Source organism: Marmota marmota, unplaced genomic scaffold (assembly GCF_001458135.2).
Source record: "Marmota marmota marmota unplaced genomic scaffold, marMar, whole genome shotgun sequence".
In the NCBI taxonomy this organism is placed as follows: domain Eukaryota; kingdom Metazoa; phylum Chordata; class Mammalia; order Rodentia; family Sciuridae; genus Marmota; species Marmota marmota.
Window position 1 is genome coordinate 13926700 of NW_026000019.1, and position 19542 is coordinate 13946241.

The following is a 19542-nucleotide window of genomic DNA, read 5'->3' on the forward strand; positions in this document are numbered from 1 at the left end:
CACACACACACACATATATATATATATATATATATATATATATATATATATTAAGTGGGGAGAGAGAGGAGGGGAGAGAGAGAGAAAAGTTGAGGCTGCTAAATAAGAAGGAGAAAAAGATACATGGAGGACATGCAGCAGGAGAAGGATGCTGCTGAGATGCTAGGTGCCAAAATCAAGATTCCATGCCATTCCTAGGCCCTTTCCCCCATCACTGCTTTTTCTTTTACTTAAAAAAAAATACAAAGGCCAGGCACAGTGGTGCATGTCTGTAATCCTAGTTACTCGGGAGGCCAAGACAGAAGGATCCAAGTTAACAGCCAACCTGGACAACTAAGCAAGACCCTGTGTTAAAATAAAAAGGGTTGGGGGAATAACACAGTGGTAGAACACTTGCCTAGCATGCATGAGAGCCTATACTGAACACTACACACACACACACACACACACTCACGAAAAAGATACTAAGGATTTTTTTTGGTTAGCCATTTCCAACAGCTCCTTGTTCATCTAGCGCTCAATAAACATTTGTTGAATTGAATTAAAATGAAGAAAACAATTTTTTCAAATTTAAAAAAAAATTTAAAAATTGGATTTATAATAATAATTAAATATATGCACAGTATAAAGAACAGCAATAACACTAATACCCATGATGTATCCCCCCACACCAGACCTTAAATTATACTACAGAGCATATGGCATGGTATTGGCACCAAAACAGACATGAAGACCAATGAAACAGAATAGAAGACACAGAGACACACCCACATAAACAGTTATCTCATACTAGACAAGGGTACCAAAAAACATACATTGAAGAAAAGATAACCTCTTCAACAAATGGTGCTGGGAAAACTGGAAATCCATATGTAGTAGACTAAAATTGAAACCCTATCTCTCACCCTGCACAAAACTCAATTCAAAGTGGATCAAGGACCTAGGCATTAGACCAGGGTAGACCCTGTGCCTATTAGAAGAAAATATACAACCAACACTCCATCATGTCAGCTTGGTAACTGAGTTCCTCAATAGGACTCCTAAAGTGCAAGAAGTAAAACCAGGAATCAATAAATGAGATGGAATCAAACTAAAAAGCTTCTTCACAGCCAAGGAAACAATCAAGAGTGTGAAGAGAGAGCCTACAGAATGGGAGAAAATCTTTGCCACCTGCACCTTAGATAGAGCATTAATTCCCAGGATACACAATGAACTAAAAAACTTAACACCAAAACCCAAATAACTCAATCAATAAATGGGCAAAGGAACTGAACACACACTTCACAGAAGAAATATGATTGGTCGGGGCTGGGACTGTGGCTCAGTGGTAGAGTGCTCACCTAGCACATGCGAGGCCCTGGGTTCGATCCCCAACATCTCATAAAAATAAATAAATTAATTAAATAAAGGTATTTAAAAATGTAAGCATAATATATTATAAAAAAAGAAATATGATCGGTCAACAAATATATGAAAAAATGTTCAACATCTCTAGCAATTAGAAATATGCAAATTAAAACTATACTGATATTCCATCTCACTCCAGTCAGAATGGCAATTATCAAGAATACAAGTAACAATAAAAGTTGGAGAAGATGTGGGGAACCAAGTACACTTATATATTGCTGATGGGACTGCAAATTGGTGCTACCACAATGGAAAGCAGTATGGAATTCCTTAGAAAACTTGGAATGGAAAACATAAGAAGAGAGTACAATATCTAGACTACAAATGAAAACAATTCATACAATTTTCTTTCTCAGGTTTTAGTGAAAGGTATGCAGCAGAATCTTTAGAAGCTTCTGCTATTCCCTTCACTCAGAGGGTACACCTCATCCTGAATTTGGTTCTTACCGTTTCCTTCCTCTTCTTTAAAGTCCTTCCATATATGTATATAACTTTAAATAAAATAGAGGTCAGTTTCATGTGATTTCTTACTTTTCAAAAATGATTATTGGGGCTGAGGCTGGGGCTCAGCAATAGAGTGCTCGCCTAGCATGTGCAAGGTGCTGGGTTCAATCCTCAACACCACATAAAATTAATAAAGATATTGTGTCCAACTAAAATAACAATAAAAACTTAAGAAAATAATAAATAAAAACAATTACCAATGACTTTTTTACAATTCTGCATCAGGATGGATGTAACCTAGATAAGGTTTGACCATTCTAGAGGAATATGGGACAACTATCTCCACCTATTTTCTTTCTTCTCATCTTGTCAAATCTAGCATTATTTTAAGAACCATCTCATGAAATTGCCTTATAGAGAATTTGCAGTCATTTCAATGCCATTGAACTTTTTTCTTACATGGGTTGCTTTTACACTGGGTCTCATTAGGTGTCTGCCCTGAATTTGATCTATTTGTCCCTGAAGACAGAATATCATAGTAGTTGGGAGTTCAGGCTCTAGAGCAGACTTGCTAGGCATTACCTATGTAAACTTAGGCAAATTCCTTGAGTCCCAATTTCCTCATGTGAAAAATGAGGGTAATTATGGCCCTCTTTCATGAGATCACTGAAAAAACAGTGCTAATTACTCCTTTAGTAAATATCTGACACATAGTAATAAAAGAATGATAGCTGCTATTCTTTTAAATGTTATAATCATAGTATTATTAATGTTAATAACATTAATAAGGATAATCTATACATGTATCCCTGCTAATATTTCATTTGTTTGGATAAGCCTATCATTCTAGATTGATGCAATATTTGAATCTCTCAGTTTTTAAGTTTTTGTCAATTATTTTTGTTTTATCAACCAGAATATGGCATATTGCCTGACCCATAAGGTGTTCAAACTTTGCTTTAAAAATTAATATTTCCCGGGGCTGGGGTTGTGGCTCAGTGGTAGAGCATTTGCCTAGCATGCAAGAGGCACTGGGTTCAATCCTCAGCACCACATAAATGTAAAATAAAGATATTGTGTCCACCTAAAACTAAAAAATAAATATTTTTTAAAAAAATTAATATTTCCCTCCAGGCGTGGTGGTGCACACCCGTAATCCCAGGGACTTGGGGAACTGAAGCAGGAGGATCACAAATTCAAAGCCAGCCTAAGCGACTCAGCAAGACCCTGTGTCTAATTAAGATCTTTTAGTGAAATTTTAGAGTTTTCACTACTGTTTAGGTCTTATTCCTGTTTGTTTTGCCTCTGCATTTTAAATTGCTAATTATTGATGTATATTTGCTGGGTTCTGCAAACAGTATTTATCTTGTATCTAGCTACCTTAATAAAGGCTAATTAATTCAAATAATATTTACATTCATTTTTCCAGTTTTCTGACTAAATAATTTTATCACTAGCAAATAACAGAATTTTGCACCTTTCTTTCAGTATTTATACTTCTTGGTTATATCTGCATTTTATTATCTTAACTAATAAGTTCAGTGACAGCCGAAATTCTAGGAATAACAGAAAACCCTTTTCTCTTGAATGGGAATGTCTCTAACACGTCCCCAAGAATGCTCCAGATTTCTAATAATTATTTCTGTCAAGTAAATGAATTTTCCCAAATAAACAAGTCTTTATAAACCCTTCAGTATATTAAATTTATCTCTAACTTTAGGGCATCTGAACACTTTGACAAGGAAGGCTTCTACATTTTCATCAAATAATTGACAAGCTCCCATGGAAGGAAGGATCTAATATAAATGTATTATGCAGCTATCTCCATGGAGAACACTGTGACTTGCCACTAGTAGACTACCAAACTAATCCAACTAGACCAATTTTTTAGTCTATTATGGGGTCATAATTCACTGTTAATACCCATACGTCCCATATGTCAGAATAGGCAATCAAAAGGTAAACATTTTAGAAATATAGAATATTGTGGAACTTTGCAATTTCCCTAAAGAATTATCATCATGTTCCACTGCCACATTTTAATTCACTTGTTATATACCAAGGTAAAGAGACAGGGTGTGATATTCAGTGATCCTAATGATTCCATTATACAAAAAATAAGAACCACCTTTTCTAGTTTATTATTACATAAAGTTGAATTTTTAACATTTCCAAACAACAGAAAAAGAATTCTTGTTCATACTCTATATATTCTGGTGAAAAACAAACAAACTCTGAATTGTGCAATAGTTAGTACCTAACACAGAAAAGAAAAAGAAAAAAAAAATTTAACTTTCCATTTTCAAGGCACACAAAAGCTACCTTGTTTATCAATAAATATATACTTTATTCTTTTGTTGTTTTGTCTATGATTAAAATTGAAAAATGAAACTTTAACCAATAAACTTTGAGCTGTGGATCCAGAGAACAGTGGATCCAGAGAACAAACCTTCAGGGCCAATTCATATGTAGCTGCGCTCCATATATCTCTTTCTTCCATTAACTGTTTAATATCATTCTCCATCCTTCCTCTTTGTAATGTATATAAGTCATGGTATTCTTCTACAATTCTAAAAGAAAAATTAAGAAACAGCTATTTAGACATTTTTTAAAAAAGAGGACTATTATAAAATAGGCAATTTCTTCCTTTAAAATTTGTCACAATATGGTATAACTGATATTGATATCGTCTGTATATACTATATAGAATGAAATAGAAGAAAATGTTTCGTTCATAAATCTTTTATCTATTCACTAAACTTTTAACAATATGATATCCCAATGAATTATATATATATATATATATATATATATATATAGTTATATAGTTATATATAGTTATATATAATGATAAATTAGAATACAAGTAACAGTAATATAGCAGTTTTATTGTTATGCTTCTTTGACCATAAACTTAGGCTTCTTTATTAAAGGCATAAATCCCAATAACTGTGAGCCTCTAAATTTTAAATTTTAGCCAAGTGTTATGGCACATGCCTGTAATTTCAGCAACTCGGGAGGCTAAGGTAGAAGGAGGGCGAGTTCAAAGACAGCCTCAGCAACTTAGTAAGGCCCTGTCTCAATAAAAAAAAATAAAAAGGGGGACTGGAGTTGTGGCTCAGTGGTAGAGCATTTGCCTAGTATGTGTGAGGCAACACATAAAAATAAATAAAATAAAGGTCTATCAACAACTAAAATAAAAAAAATTTTAATAAAAATAAAATAAAATAAAAAGGGCTGGGAATGTGGCTCAGTAGTTAAGTGTCCTTGGGTTCAATCCCTGGTACTAAATTAACTAAGTGATTAATTAATTTTAAATTATACATAATTAGTACAAGATTAAAAGAAATTCCTCCCAGCCCACCAAAGGCTTAAGTATAAAAAGCTCTTTGTTACTCATTATTTCTTCATGTCTACCAGAGCATATCTTTTCCTTTTAAGTTACACTGAAGCTTCTCTCAAAATTAAAAATTTCTGAAATTAAATGCAAACACAGAAGTTTTAAAGTGACAAATAGTATCTCACAAATCTTTTAGAATACTTCCTCCTAAGGGATATTAACTCTTTTAAAGGCTCCTTCTATTTGGAAATTTCCATTTGTTCAAAATCAATAAGAAATACAAGCCGGGTAAAGTGGCAACACCTGTAATCCCTGTGGCTCTGGTGGCTGAGGCAAGAGGATCGCGAGATCAAAGCCAGCCTCAGCAAAAGCAAGGTGCTAAGCAACTCAGTGAGACCCTGTCTCTGACAAAATACAAAATAAGGCTAGGGATGTGGCTCAGTGTTCAGGTGCTCCTGAGTTCAATCCCGGATACCCTAAATAAATAAATAAGTTCACACAGGTGAATATACATGTAAAAATTCATTAAGTAATACCTTTAAGATTTGTGCACTTTAGTGTCTGAGAGTTAGAAAACAATTTTTAAAAAGGAATTAATGATCTTAAAAAATAAGAGCAAAAGCAAAAAAATTCAGAAACAACCTCAATATCTAATAACAAAAGACAGAATGGCCAGATAAAATATGATTAAGTTCTATGATAAAAGCACTCTTGCAGCTGATACTTTGATACCTAGGAAAACATTTCATTTTATGGCATAAAATGAAAAAATGATAAAAAATATATATTCAGTTTTATTTCATTTTTATTAAAAATGCATAGAAAAGGAAAATAAATAAACATTAATAACAGTTAACCTTAGAAGAAAATAATTATGGATATTCTTTATTTTATATTTATGTATTTCCATATTTTCTAAATTTTCAATTAAAAATCAGTTATGAGAAAAAAATATTAAAAAATTTCAAATCGCACAAAAAGATAACCATCCCACTTTAGAACCAACATTTTTGTTTTTGAACCAACAGTGATAAAGAAAACAAAACTTCCTTCTCCTTTTTCATCTCTTCCTTTCTGATTTGAGAAAGTGCTATTTTTTTTTGTTTGAGTTTGTTTTTTTTTTGGTCTTATAATGCCCATTAGTTCAAGGCCAGGCTGAGCAACTTAGCAAGACCCCTGTCTCAAATGAAAAATAAAAGGGGCTGGAAATGTAGTTCAGTGTAAAGTTCCCCTTGGTTCAATCCTCAGTACCAAGAAAAAAAAAAAAAGGAAGACAACGATTATGGAATAGTTATATAGGAAGATGTGAAGGATAAAACAGTACAGAAAACAATAGTATATACAAAAGTATATACAATGAATAAGTTACCTCCTCTTATTCTAGTAAATAATTTGAATTGTTTTATATATATATACATGCACACACACACACACACATACACACACATCTATGTGGTATAAGAACACAGTTTTTAATTTAAATTTTATATACTGGTATTTCTTTGCATTTAAAAAATAAATAAAATCATTCTTCAGTAAGTTTTTTTTTTTTTAAGCCTAAGCACAGGCTAGATTAAAAGAGACATAAAGCAAAATGCCATGTGTGGTCCTAGATTGAATACTGGTTTAGACAACCCAACATAAAAGACATTTTGGAAACAAAAGGGAAATTTCAAATATGATCTAGGTAATCTATGAAAATGTATCAAATAGATAGGGATTCCTAACTGAAAAAGAAACTGACCAAAAAACAGTATATACAATACAGTTTTAGTATTAAAATATGTATACATGTAAGCACATGTATACTGAAGCAAATATCCACAATAATACACATTAAGGTATTTATAGTAGTGGTAGTTGGTAGTGAGATTATGGTTTTCTCTTCACTTTTGTTTGTATTTTTACCTTATTTACAAGGCATATTTGTCACAACTGTTTTTTGTGGGGGTGGGAGGGTATTGGGGATTGAACTTAGGGACACTCAACCACTGAGCCACATCCCCAGCCCTATTTTGTATTTTATTTAGAGACAGGGTCTCACTGAGTTGTTTAGCGCCTCACCATTACTGAGGCTGGCTGTGAACTCGTGATCCTCCAGCTTCAGCCTCCCAAGCCGCTGGGATTACAGGCATGTGCCACTGCACACAGCTTGTCACAACATTTTTAACCAACAAAAGATGTAATCAGATATGAAATTACAGCCTATGGATCAAATCTTGCCTATCATTTGTATTTTTGTATAACCCACAAGTTAAGAGTTTTACAATTTAATTTTTTAAATTTTATTTTCCTTAATGTATATATTATATATGAGGGGAAAACTGGGGATTGAACCCAGGGGCACTATACCATGTTTTGTCCCCAGTGTTTTTTATCTCAAGACAGGGTCTCATTAAATTGCTGAGGTTGACCTTGAATTTCTAGGCCTCCCACCTCAGCCTCTGAGTCCCTAGGATTACAAGCAACCACACCAGGTTCCTTTTCACACTTTTGGATGGTTAAAAGAACCAACAGAATATGGGTGCAAATTAAAATAAAAATAAAGTTTAATTAAAATTAAAATGGTTGGAGACATAGCTCAGTAGTAGAGTGCCCCTGGGTTCAATCCCAGTACTACCAATAAAAAGAAAAAGAAAAAGAGAAAAAAACACATCTCACCATCTGACCCTTTTCAGAAAAAGTTTACTAATCCCTGAAATAGCATAAAAACATTAAGACCTCAGTAGATTCATTACTTCTAAAAAAAAGAACTAGATTCACCACAGAACTAATTAAAGAAATGCAATAAAAAAACAAATACCTTTTCTTACCTAGCAGATTGATAAAAGATATTAGCAAGAGAGAGCTCTCATATCCTGATACACTGGTACAACCACATGGTATAACTTTTGGCAACATCTAGCACAGCAAGGCTATGCACATCCTGTGACCCAGTAATCCCACTTATAGGTTTACACCTCTCAAAAACTCGCTCACAAAAAAGACATTTATAAAGTGTACATTTCAACAATGCCTCGAAGAGATGCCATATGTAAACAACTTAGAATAGTGTCCGAGATGTCACTACATATGCTCAACAAATGCTAGGGATTATTATTTTATTAACTGAAAAATCAATTCATACTATTGAATGGATCCATAAATTATTAGTCATATGACTTAATATACACAGCAGTAAAAATAAATTTATTTATTCTGTATGAATCATGGACAAATCTCAAAACTGTAGTATTGGTTGGTAAAAGCAAATTTTACAAACATAAAATGACAATATATATTGGGTTTTAATATATAAAGATGTAGAAAACATAAAAACAGGAAAATCACATAACTGCTGACTAGTAATTAATTCTGAAGAGTGAAGAAGGCTAATGGAGATAGCTCTTAAATTTTTTAAATATTTTGTTTCCTAAAAAAAAGGTATGAAGCTGGACATGGTGGCACACAGCTGTAATGCCACAGTGCAAGGCAAGAAGAACACAAGTTTGAAGCCAACCCTGGCAACTTAGCAAGACCCTATTTCAAAACAACATATAAAAAATGCTGGGGATGTAGCTAGCTCAGGAAGAAAGCTACATCCCCAACAAAAACAATATGGGGCAAGTATCACATGATAGTAAACATTTGAAAATTAGGATGGAGTATGCATGAGTGTTTGCTATAATGCTTTATTTTTCTGAATGTCTGAACATTTCATAACTTATAAAATTTTACAAAAAGGGAAACAGAATAAAAATATATCGTACTGTCAGGGCACTGAGTAGGTGCCAAGCACCATTCCAAGTGCTTTATTTATATTAATACCTTTAGTCCTCATAATAACCCCAAAAAGGTAGGTGATATTATAATCCCAATTTTATGGGCAAACTAAGACTCAGGAAAATAAAGCAACTTCCCCAAAGTTGCAAAGATATAGTATGGTTCCAGAATTTGTGCTATGCACACTGCCTCTCTATACTTTCTACTAGAAAACCAAAAAGGAATAACCTTCAAATGTCATTCAACAAAATGATTAAGGCTAAAACAAACAATATGCCTACAAGAGAAAAATCACATTTTCTTGAGTTTAATCCCCAGCAAGGAAAAAAAATCACATTTTCTTTCCACCTATCACCCAAATTCAGATGAAGTAAATTATACGTGTTTTGGGAATTTAAAAATTTAGCTAGCATTATATGTTATTTCAGAAGCTGTAGAATCTTCTCCCTTTTCCCCTACATAATATACATATACCTTAAGCAACTTACCTAGCATTCTTTTCAGCATCTAAAAGAGCTTGTGCTAAATCTTTGTGGGCTTTCTCTGCTTCCTCTGTTAATTTAATATCCTGCGCCCGAACCAGACACAGTTCCCTGTCAAAATAAAGCAAAAAAATTTCAAAATCACAGTTGGAGACTTCCACAAAGTTTCTACCCAGGAAATCAGGTATCTTCTTCTTGGTTATTGTGTGTATTGCCCTAGTTTTTCCATCCCATAACATCAAGAAATCTTCAGTTTAATGCTTTTCCAGCTGAGCTCTCTCATCTACTTGCAAACCAAGAAATCTAGTATGCATTCTAGATAGACTCTTGTGAGGTTTAGCAACTGACTCACATTGGCAGGAAAAGGCAGAAAGAAGATATAATGGGGTATCCCCTAAAGTAAAGTGGAGACAGATGCTGATGGACAAGGCCACCACTCTGCTCTACCCCACTCTCTGATCTGCCTATACTGTCCTCTTTATTCTTTCCACTAGTCATCTTGTTACCAGGTTAGATAATCACGAATCTTGATTGCTATATATTATTTATTCTCTTTAAAATTTGAACCTTAACATCCATAGTTATGGTAATGCTCTGTAAATCTGATTAAGATAAATATCTGTATCTTGGAAGAGAGAGCAAGAGTCTCTTCCCTATCAAATATGCGTAGATCTTAAGTTCTACATTAACCTGTGTGACTCATTTCTCTTCACTTACCCCTACTGCAATATCCAGTTCTTTCCATTTGCTTGCTAAACATGAAAGAAGACAAGAGTTTCCACCTTTATCCATTTATTCTCCATCAATATTTTTTACTCTTTAGACAAATGTCTCTGACTTTTTTGTGTGTGTTTAGGATAATCACACTTTTTACCTGGTCAGTTCTTCAATAACATTCGTGAAATTATACAATTCTTCTAAAATGCGCTGGTCCATCATTCGCTGAGCTACCAAGTCTTTGTAGAAGTCAGTCATCTCCTGGGCAATCTGGTCAAGCATTTGCACATACCTCTCTCTGAATGAGAAACAAGGGGAACACAATATCATGCAAAAGCAAAATGCAAACTTCCCTTTCAAAGTGGCAGAAGCCCAAAGTGGCTCCAAAAATCCTGAAATGGCTCAAAGAAGCTGAAGAATGAGGAGGAAAAGGAAGGGTGAGGCCCAGCATACACTTAGCAGGGATCACAATTCAGGACCCATAGAGTCCAAGAGTTCATTTCTCTTTTTCACCTAATGATGGTAAAAAGCAGCCAGTGCTGGCCCAAAGTGGAAGAGGACTGGGTGTCAGTAGAGGGGGGAAAATCACAAAAGGAAAGAAAAAGGGAGCCAGAAAATATATGACAGAAAAAGTAAAGAAAAGAAATACTAAACAGACATTCATAAAACATATGTGGGAATAACAACAGGGAAAAAGAAAGGAATCTTGGCTGTGTTTTTCCGCCATGTTCATACAAGTGAATGAATAATTGTGGAAAATTATAACCAGAGCCATAATTATTCGGAATATTATAATTGAAATGTAAAATAAAAATAAGGACCTCTTTTTATTTCTTCTTCCAGATTATAAATGCTGTGGGGAAAGGAACTATCTCTTATATTTTTTATATTAGGATGGTTTGTTTTCATTTTCCATCCCTAGAGATTTGTATTCTTTTTGCAAACCCAGTAATGCTTTGTGAAGTTTGAGCCTATGGATAAAATTGTGTAAACAGTAGGGATCTAGTGGTATTGGAATGGGAAGGACCTTCAGAGTTTCTAGTCCCTATATTACCAGGAGCAAATTTCCCTTTCAAACAGAGTACCTGATTTATGGAAGCTGGTTTTCTGCTGACAGTGCTGAGAAACTCATCCAACAGAGTTCCTTGAATTTAGTGAGTTTTTTTAATAAATAATCAAATTCATAAATAACAACACTTTCCTCAAAACTAACTAAATGTAAAAATACACCTGTTTAAAAATAAACAAAGGACTTTAATTCAAAGAAGTCTTTTTTTCTTTTTTCTTTTTTTTTGCTTCTAAATAAAACCAAATGAGATTATCTGGAAATCACCATAGATGAAGTATAGATACTATAACTTACTTCTACTGATAGTAAAAGTGATCTAGGTATTATATCCTAAGCATGAAGTCTGATAACTGTAATATCTTTTAATTGAACTGGTCATTTAGACTAATCTCTCACCCACTGAAAGAAAGGATTATCTAGCCCTTATTTAAACACTTAAAGTAACAGGAAACTCATAAATTCAATATAGAGCTCAAACATTGGAAAGTATCAATTTTAGGACTTCTGCTCCTGGTAATATAGGGACTAGACACTCTGAAGGTCCTTCCCATTCCAATACCACTAGATCCCCCACTGTTACACCATTATATCCATAGGCGCATACTTTACAAAGCGTTACTGGGCCTGCCAAAAGAATACAAATCTCTAGGGATGGAAAATGAAAAGAACAAACAAGAAACGAGTGGTATGGGAGATAGTTGTGTTTCAGTAAGCAAACCCAGGATCAAAGTCGCCCCAGGAAGAATATCAACATTGGGATGCAGAGATAGGTCTCGGGCCCACTTCAAAATGGGAGACCAGGGCAAGCACAGGACTGCCACAGGAAGCCTGTGTCCCAGAGGGAGCAAATACAGATTCTCTTTTCAGAAAGGAATCCCTGACTTATGCCCTGAGGATTCCACAGTTAAGATCTTCCCAGTATGAGCTTCACAATGAAGAATACTAATGTTAATAAATCATCATGAAAATGACAGAAAGCTGACCAACACTGTTTACACAGTTAGTCGTGTAGTTCTTTGCCCTGCTGCTTCTACCACTCTTGGCTTGTTTCTTAGATTGACAACTCAGACCTTAGTTGTCCCTATCCTCATTCTGATTTGGCACTTTGGGTTTTCCACGGTATTCTAACTACTTTATTGTATCTAATCTTAATGGCTTTCCTCTGAGTTTCTCAGTACTAGATAACAGAAAATCAGCTTCCATAAATCAGACAGTGACCAGATTTATACCTCATTTAGAAGAAACCAATATTCAGAGAGATCTAATAATTTTCCTCTTGCCCCAGAGCAAGTCAACATAGATATATATTATTCTTTTCAACTTTTTGGAAAGTACTACAGTTATAAGAAGAATTATAGTAACAATAGTATTTGTCATCCTTGTTGCTAATAATTATATTTATTAACAACCTACCTCAGCATTCTCATTTAAAAAAACCTCACTGCATTCCTATGAAGTATCTCAATACTTGGTACAGCGTAGGTACTCAATAAAAATTGTTGGCTTATGAATGAATAGATAGAAAAAATGAAAACTTTCACAGTAGTTATTATTTTTCACTTACAAATGAGAAAAGTAAGGCTCACATGTTTAACAAGATTTCATACCAACATGAAGAGTAAACTATAGAAAACATAATAAGGGGCTGGGATTGTGGCTCAGGGGTACAGTGCTTGCCTAGCATGTGCAAGGCCCTGGGTTCAATCCTCAGCACCACATAAAAATTAATAAAATAAAATAAAGATATTGTGTCCAAACAAAAAATAAATATTTTATAAAAATAAAATGAAGATATTGTGTCCAACTACAACTAAATATTTTTTTAAAAAGAAAATATAATAAAATGCAACTAGGTTCCTCATTATCAGTACAATGGAGAATTGTTTTTGTGGCTTTCTCAAAAGTAGATATAAACATAATTCTAATATGAAATCCAAAAGTTGGAACATTCCAATAATAGCTCTAACCTGATTTTGGACAGCAGTTCTCCTCTATCTGCACAGTCCACACTGACCTGCCGAATAAGTTCATGAAAGACTGTATTGTAAATTGTCTGCTCCTTCTTCAAAATATGTAGTAGCTGGTGCATCTGGCAGAAAATAAGCAAATTAATCAGCATTATCACAGTCTTACCAGAAAAAAAAAAAAACATTTTAGGAGGTAAGTACTCTAAACATGAACAAATTTTAGTAACTCCTTGATTGACATGTTCATACACATTTACAAAAATGATGATTTTTAAAAACCTCTCTAATTGTGCATCTATTTGTGGTGCATAGAGGTCATCACAATATTACTTTTATGTGATACCTGCTAAAAATACAAAACATGAATCTAATCATGAGCATATACATCAGACAAATCACAACTGAGAAACATTCTATAAGTTATTCTGTAGAATAAAGAAGCCTGTGCTCTTCAAAATACCAAGGTCAATAAATACAAAGAAAGGCTGAAGAATTGTTTCAAATTAAAGTTGTCTAAAAAGAGGCTGAGGTTGTGGCTCAGTGATAGAGCACTTGCCTAGCATATGTGAGGCACTGGGTTCAATTCTCAGCACCACATATAAGTTAACAAATAAATAAATGTCCATTAACAACTAAAAAAAAAGCTGTCTATAAAGTAATATGACAACAAAAAGCACTGTGTGGTCCTGGGATGCTAGACTAGGAGGGAAAGGTAGCTATAAAAGACATCATAGGGATTGGGTGTGGTGGCACACACCTATAATCCCAGTGGTCAAGAGGCTGAGACAGGAAGATTGTGAGTTCAAAGCCAACTTCAGCAACTTAGTGAAGCCCTAAGCAATTTAGCTAGACCCTGTCTCTAAATAAAATTAAAAAAAGGGCTCCAGATATGGCTCAGAGGTTAAGCACCCCTGAGTTCAATCCCCAGTACCCAAAAAAAGCCATTATAAGGACAATTGATTAAATATAAAATTTGAGCATGAACATCAGATAATTCTATAATATCTGTGTTAAATTTCCTCATTTTTTTGGTTTTTGGGTTTAAGTTCCTTTTTTATTTGTTCTAATTAGGTATACATGACAGTAGAATGCATTTTGACACATCGTAAATGGAGCATAACTTCTCATTTGTCTGGTTGCACATGATGCAGAGTTATACAGGTCATATAATCATATACGCACATAAGTAATAATGTCTGATTCATTCTACTATGCTTCCTACCCTCATACCTTCTCTCCCCTCCCTTCATTCCCCTATGTCTAATTCAAAGTACTTCTATTCTTCCCTAGACCCCCACATTGTGAATTAGCATCTGCATATCAGAGAAAACATTCAGCTTTTGGTTCTTTGGGATTGGCTTATTTTGCTTAGCATAATATTCTCTAGTTCCATCCATTTATCAGCAAATGCCATAATTTAATTCTTCTTTAAGGCTGAGTAATATTTCATTATGTGTATATATACCACAGTTTCTTTATCCATTCATCTGTTGAAGGTTACTTAGGTTGGTTCCATAGCTTAGCTATTGCAAATTGAGCTGCTATATAAACATTGATATGACTGTGTCACTGAGTATGCTCATTTTAAGTTCTTTGGGTTAAATTTCTTGATTTTAATAACTAGATTATGGATATTTAAGAGAATATTCTTGTTAGTAGGAGTAAACACTGACATATTTAATGGTAAAGAGGTTTGATATCTCCAACTTACTCTAAAATGGTCAAGGAAAAAAACTGCATATATAGAGGAGAGAGAATGACAAAGCAAATAAGGTACAATGCAAACAACTGGATGGAGAATCTGGGTGCTATGCTTTCAATGTCCCCTTCAAGATTCATGCTGAAGTATAACTGCCATTGTGATATTTAAAAATGGGGTCTGTAGGCAGTGATTGGATTAATGCTATTGAGGAAGTGAGGTAGTTATCACAGGAATGGGCTCCTGATAAAAGAATGAATCCAATCGATTTCTTCTCTCTCTCTCTCTCTCTCTCTCTCTCTCTCTCTCCTGTGAGATCACTTGCCCCTCTACCTTCTACTATGGAATGACACTGCATGAAGACTCTCACCAGATGCTGGTGCCATGTTCTTGGACTTGCCAGCCTCCAGAACTATGAGTCAAATAATCCACTAATGTTGATTATTGGATTACCACATCCAGATTGTGGTACTCTGTGATAACAGCAGAAAACAGACGAAGATCCCAGGTAAAGGCCACATCAGAGTGCCTTGTTTCAAATTCTATGCAAGTAAAAATGTATAAAACAGAAAAGAAATAGCCCAAAAAGTCTATATCTAAGACTGAGAGAGTTCTTTCATTAAATACAAATGAAAGTGACAAGTGGTAAAAACATGTTTAATGGAACATAAAATAATGAGAGTCTTAAAAATAACAAATGCTGAGGAAATGCCAAGGAAGAATGAAAGGGGAACTCAGCCAAGATATGAAATCAAACTCAGTGTTCATCATGACTGAAAAGATAATATTGTATACATACACAATTGAAAATTATTCATTCATTAAAAAGAATGAAATTCTTGCAGTTAGAAGAAATGACTTCTAGAGCACAGTAGAGTTAACTATGATTGACAATTAATGCATATATCAAAATAGCCAGTAGAGAGGATTTTAAATTTTCTCAGTAAAAGAAATTATAAATGTTGGAGGTGCTGATCTGATCATTGCACATTTTATACATACTTCAAAATATCACATTGCACCTACCCAATAAATATACATAATCATTATGCCAATTAAAAGTAAAAATGAATAACTAACAAAGGTCTTAAAATCACTGATGCATTATGTTCAATGAAGTACAATAGTAATAATACAGCCATGTTTTTGTTGCATAAAAACATTTCCGTCAACAGCAAACCACATATATGAGGATGATCCCTATTGGAGCTGAAAAATTCCTCTCACCTTTTAATTTTAATTAATTTTCACTGTCCTTTTCGGTAATTAAATACATAAATACTAACCATAGTGTTGCAACTGCCCATGGTATTCAGTACATTAACTTGAAGTAGTAATAGGATATGCCATATATCCTAGGTGTGTAGTAGTCTAGGTTTGTGTATACAGATTTTTGTAAGTATACACTATGATACTGACACAGTGACAAAATTGCCTAACAATGTATTTCTCAGAGTATATCCCCATTATTAAGCAATATATAACTATACTAAAAAATAATTATATAGTGTTTACTATGTGCAAGTACTTTATAGTTATTATTTCATTTCATCTCACATTAACCCCCATGAGGTAGATACTATTATTAACTATGATTTACAAATTAGGAAACTAAGGCAAAAGGACATTAAATGATTTGCCCAAGGTCACCCACTAATAAATGGCAGAGTCAGTATTCCAGCCCAGGCATTTTGCTTCCAGAGTACATGCTCTACTTCTGGGTTACACTGATCTTTACAATTACCTTGGTTGGTCCTCTATATTCCTCATTTTCTACACCAGCCCTCTCCAGCATAATATCCATCACATCATTCAGCTTGATCACTTCTACTCTTTTATTAGGTTTCCTAAAAGATTAAGGTGGTAGACTTATACAATTAGCATTACAAAAAGTCATCTCAAGTGACAAAAAGAATGTAAAACTTTTAATGAAAATGTATATATGATGTAATATTAATGGTGTTTTAAAGCATTAAACATACACCTGCTGATAGAGTAGGATATAAGTAATACAGTGAAAAATTAAAAATAAGAAAATTGCAAATAGCATGATCTTTTTTTCTTAAAATAATTATCCCCTTCAAAGATTCCATAGAACTATTGTGTAGGATGATTAACATCGGTTACCTCACAAGGTAGGAGAAGAAAAAGAACAAAGAAAGATAAACTAGCAAAATGGAGAAATACTAAAGATTAAATGTAGAATATAAAAGAATTTTACAGTACTTAAATAAAGTTGATAAATTAACATAAATTTAAATATACAATTGGACATATAAACATTGTTTATATGACAGAATTATAAGCAATTACTGTTATAATATTTTACTTAATAAAATACCAGTAAAAATAAATATATGTGTATCTAATTATTCTAAAAATACTTGAGAAAATAAATTCTACTCACATGGATGGGAAGAGTAACAGCCTGTTTTCACTATCTGTCAGGAGAGTAGTATATTTGCTACAATTAAAAAAAAATGAGTGAATGTTATTTTAAGAAACTATTTTGAGATGTAGCTCAGTGGTAGGGCATGAGCTTAGCATGCACAAGGCCCAGTACAGATAATACTCTGGCCTGTTTATCAATTCGCATACCTAATACCCAGAATCTTGGTTTCTAAGTATCGTTCTCTACTAAAAGAAATCAGAATAAATCACATGATAAAATTAAAACCTAATGGAGCCAGGTACAGTGGCACACACATGTAATTCCAGCTACTCTGAGGCTGAGTCAGGAGGATCCAGAGTTCAAGACTAGCATGGGCAAATTAGCAACGTGTCTCAAAATAAAATATAAAAAAGAGCTGGAGCTTTAGTTCAGTGATAGAGCACCCTTGGGTTCTATCCCCAGTTCAAGAAAAATACTTCATGGAATGTAGAAACTTGAAGGTGATGATAAAGGCCTGCCATTTGCAGACAAGACAATACCAAATATCTATAGACATCTACAAACTTAGATATAATGACATTTGTCATATTTGGAACATTTTAGTAAAGGAGATTTTATCACATTCCTTGATGTGTCAAAGTTTGAAAATTTCAATTCAATAAAATTCAATAAAAGAAAAAAAACATGTCTTTTTAGCTATTTCAAAGGTGAAAGGAGGGGCTGGGTTTTTAGCTCAGTGATAAAGGGCTTACCTAACATGCGCAAGAACCTGGGTTTAATCCTCAGCACCACGAAAGAAAAAAAAGAAAAAAGGTAGAAGGCTGTCCTAAGAATATTGAAGTCAACAAATTTAACTTACTAAACAGGTTATAAACTGTTTAAGAAGCTATTATAAAACTAGAACCCATCTTTCCTGATGCCTGGGTTAAAAAACATACATTTAAAGTATTTGTATATGTGTAAAAGCAAACAGAACAAAATATAAATACCCAGTGAATCAGGATAAAGAGCATGTGGGAGTTCCTTGTCCTACTTTTGTAATTTTTTATCAGTTATCAGAATTATATAAAAAACAACAGAAAGTAACCCAAAAAATGCATTCCACATAGTTGTACTTTCAAAATACTGTTCTTATAAGGAAATGCCATGTTATTATATAATATATAAGATCCAAAGAATGACATCCTCTGAATATTTTATTAAAAAACCATAGTCCAAAGTTCTAGTTTTTTAAACTATAAAACAATTAAATGTTGCTTCAGAAAATAAAAGCAAGATCTCATTGTCAATCAGACAAACAGGAATCAATGACTGGTCTGCAGTCTGGAGCAAATCCCTGAGTGTGCAATATGAAATCCTGACTTTATTTACTTTGTCTGCGTGGTCATTGATCATAACCATTCCTAAAGGACATGGTCAAGCATTCAGAACAAAAAAGCACTCAGAAAAAATCCCATTTTTATTTATTTTTATTGGTGCATTATAATTGTACATTGTAAGATTCATTATGCTATATTCATACATGCACATAATTTGATCAATCTCATTCCCCAAAACCTTCCCTTTCCCTCCCTTCCTCCTTCCCCTGATCCATCTATTCTACTCATCTCCTTTCTAGTATTTTTATTATTATTATTACTATTATTATTATTATTTCAATCAATATATAACTTCATATATGTATACACACACACACACACACACATACACACACGGGATTTACTGTGGTCTAGTCATACACGGTGTGGTAGATTTCATTCCCCAAAGTTCCATTTTTTAAAAAATTCAAAATTAAATGGCAGGAAAAGATAGAGAAGAGTTAATTACTAAAATACCAAACGTTTTTAAGTCTTTCTCATTAGTTGTGGCATCTTTCTTAAATTGTATTAGGGTGGCTAGCCCAAATATTTTCACACTACATGAACATGATGTACTGCTCTCAGGTTCTTCTGTGTGTGGGAAGGGGGAACAACGGTTGGGCACCTCAGATATTCAATACACAACATAGTACTCACTTGTCATAACACTCCAAACCTGAAACTCCTGTACTTGACACGATATGAAATTCTTCAGGAATCAAAGTATCTGTTAATGTCTTTGGCTGAAAAGAAAAGAAAATGAAGACCATCTAAATAGATGAAAAAATTAAATTGCACAAATACTAATTTCTATCCCAAAGGTATACTATTTATTGAAATATTTTGATTAGAGAAATAACAATATTAGCAATGTGGGTCAATACAGATGACAAAAAAAAATTAAG

The 19542-nt window shown here is 33.6% G+C and overlaps 1 protein-coding gene and 1 pseudogene across 1 annotated transcript in view; one reads left to right on the forward strand and one right to left on the reverse strand.

Annotated features, from left to right (window-relative positions):
* LOC107147191 overlaps nt 1-198 on the forward strand; it is a 2170-nt pseudogene extending 1972 nt beyond the window's left edge.
* Axdnd1 (axonemal dynein light chain domain containing 1) overlaps nt 1-19542 on the reverse strand; it is an 85709-nt gene that overhangs the window by 55191 nt on the left and 10976 nt on the right. Inside the window, exons 6-12 of the mRNA XM_015492056.2 lie at nt 19295-19380; nt 17295-17351; nt 16632-16734; nt 13189-13310; nt 10310-10450; nt 9442-9546; nt 4301-4421 (exon numbers count right to left, since the gene is read on the reverse strand). Coding sequence (XP_015347542.1) covers nt 4301-4421; nt 9442-9546; nt 10310-10450; nt 13189-13310; nt 16632-16734; nt 17295-17351; nt 19295-19380 — 735 coding nt within the window. The remainder of the gene's footprint in view (nt 1-4300; nt 4422-9441; nt 9547-10309; nt 10451-13188; nt 13311-16631; nt 16735-17294; nt 17352-19294; nt 19381-19542) is intronic.